The sequence below is a fragment of the Penaeus monodon genome, chromosome 22 (assembly GCF_015228065.2).
Source record: "Penaeus monodon isolate SGIC_2016 chromosome 22, NSTDA_Pmon_1, whole genome shotgun sequence".
NCBI classification, from domain to species: domain Eukaryota; kingdom Metazoa; phylum Arthropoda; class Malacostraca; order Decapoda; family Penaeidae; genus Penaeus; species Penaeus monodon.
Window position 1 is genome coordinate 38102626 of NC_051407.1, and position 2206 is coordinate 38104831.

General features: G+C 36.0%; 1 protein-coding gene across 1 annotated transcript in view; it reads left to right on the top strand.

Annotated features, from left to right (window-relative positions):
- Positions 1 to 1925, top strand: part of LOC119587119 (nuclear distribution protein nudE homolog 1-like) — a gene marked incomplete in the record, with an annotated part of 132241 nt that extends 130316 nt beyond the window's left edge. The window contains 1 exon segment of the mRNA XM_037935871.1: positions 49 to 1925. Within this exon segment, the coding sequence (XP_037791799.1) occupies positions 49 to 62 (14 nt within the window).
- Between the last annotated feature and the right edge of the window lie 281 nt (positions 1926 to 2206).

Here is a 2206-nt window from a genome sequence, read left to right on the forward strand (position 1 = left end):
ATGAACATTCCCACTGACTCTTATTAATTCTCTACTTTCTCTCAACAGAAAGAACCAGCTGACATGCGGCTCCCCCACCATCCCCACCACTGTGATTCCTGCGTAGAGCTACCATACAGCAAAATTGATTCCCAGACAGACTCAAGAGGGAGAGTAGCTGAACGCCTCAAGGATAGACCACGCATTCCAAAACAGTGCTCGATAACATTAAGGAAAAGCCAGATAACGAATGATATAAATGGCATTGCTTTTACACACAGAACTCCTGAATTGGCCAGAAAACCATGTGAATCTAGTTTAAGAAGAGGCAATTCAGAATACATGCCTCGCAGACTACTGGGACGACAACAAAGTCAATGCAGTCATGTCTGTGGCAATAGTTACCCTCTCTATGTAACAAAAGATGAATATTTTTTCTAAAAAGGAATCCCAAAAGACTTGTCCCTTTTAAGTTAAATTCACTTCTATGCTGCAGGAGTAGGAGGCTCTCCAGGATGTCCTTGTATATGTAAATAGTTAGGTTAATTGATTGAAGAAATTATTGATGCATCCATTTTAGCAAAGATCCTTTTTTGTTGTGGCATAACAAGTGGTAAGATAATTATGTTTTGAATACTGCTGTGTGCACCTCCTAGGTAAGCTTTTTATTTCAAGGAATTTGCTTTTAGTTCATCAGGTGCTCCATTTTCCTACAATCTGTGGAAAGTTATTAAATTTAGCAAGCAGATGTCTAAATATCCTGCCTGTTATCTGTATTGTGATATTGATCAAAAGAGCCAACAGGAGGCAGCAAAGCACATAGCAGCAGCACAGTGTTAGTGATGGACCTCACAGTTAGTCACATCATTGTGATCAAATCAAGTGCCCAAGAATCCCATATTGTGACACAGAAAAGCTGATAAATGCACACCGCCTTTATTTATGACAGTCATCAGTGTTATGGTAGTGAAATGCATTGCAGGCTTATGATCTTGTGTATATGTGTATACCATGGGAATCTTCATGGATATCAGCCAAACATTGATGCGTCTTTCTTAAGCATAATTTTATTGATAGTGAAAAGTTTCTTTGCTGTAACTGAGATGTTAAAAGTAGATATTTCAATTTGATTGTACACTGTACTTGTCATTCACAGTGAATACTCTCGAGTTGTGCTTAAGAAATGGTGTCGCAGCCTCATCTTCTAGTTTCCTCTGTCAAATTCCAATTTTGTACATAATGGTAACTCTTCAGTTCCTTGATATCTCTTGTTACATATTGATATGAGCTGTACCATAGCTTCTTGGTAGATTGGACAATATCACCTATGTAATTTATGAAAGGTTCCTCCTGAAGCAGAGGTTAATGGTACAATGTTTCAGATGCCCAAGTTTTATGTGGCAGATAAGTAGGCTAATAACCAAGTCTTGAAATTAAATTATGGATTGTGTAAGATCTTTTTTATCATTGGTTAACTAGATTCAGTATTGTACTGTAATCACCACTCCAGAACCAAACACAAAAACCTGCGTAACTAGCCTAAGACTCGGTGATAGAAGAAAAGATTATCAACAGCTGGGCATATTGTTCCAGATGACTGTAGTTACTGGGAGTGTCAGGTTTTATCATGCAGTGACGTCACATCTAGAAATATTCAATCAGCAAAATATTTTCTCCACGTGCTTGGATAAGCCTTTTGTTTAATTTGATATTTTTTATTTTTTCTATATAGTTTTAATATAGACAGTTATCAAATTAGTCTCAAGATTAGAAGAAAAAAGAAATCAGACCCTAAGAATCTTTTCCATGATTGACATTGAAAAATATTGGCAATGGACAGGATACAATGTATTCCTTTCCTTTTAAAGAACAAGTGATGAATTTTATATTGCATATTTTGTTTATTAGATTGGTCTCTATTCTCATTAAAAATTAGCAGAAACACACGAGTATTATTATTATCCAGAAACCTTTTTTCTTATCCTTTCTTCATGCAGTGTGAGGAATACACAAGGATATCACATTGTACAATGATCATAATACTATAGCAGAATGATGGGTTATCTAGGCACTCAATGAATATGAAAATGAAGTTTGATAAATATCTATGAAAAATAATTTGATAAAAGTAGACCGTTTCGTGTACCTACATAATTATGTATGTATTAGTGTCTTGCTACACCATCTTTAAAGATTTGGCCATATTACCAACCCCCCCCCCCCCCAT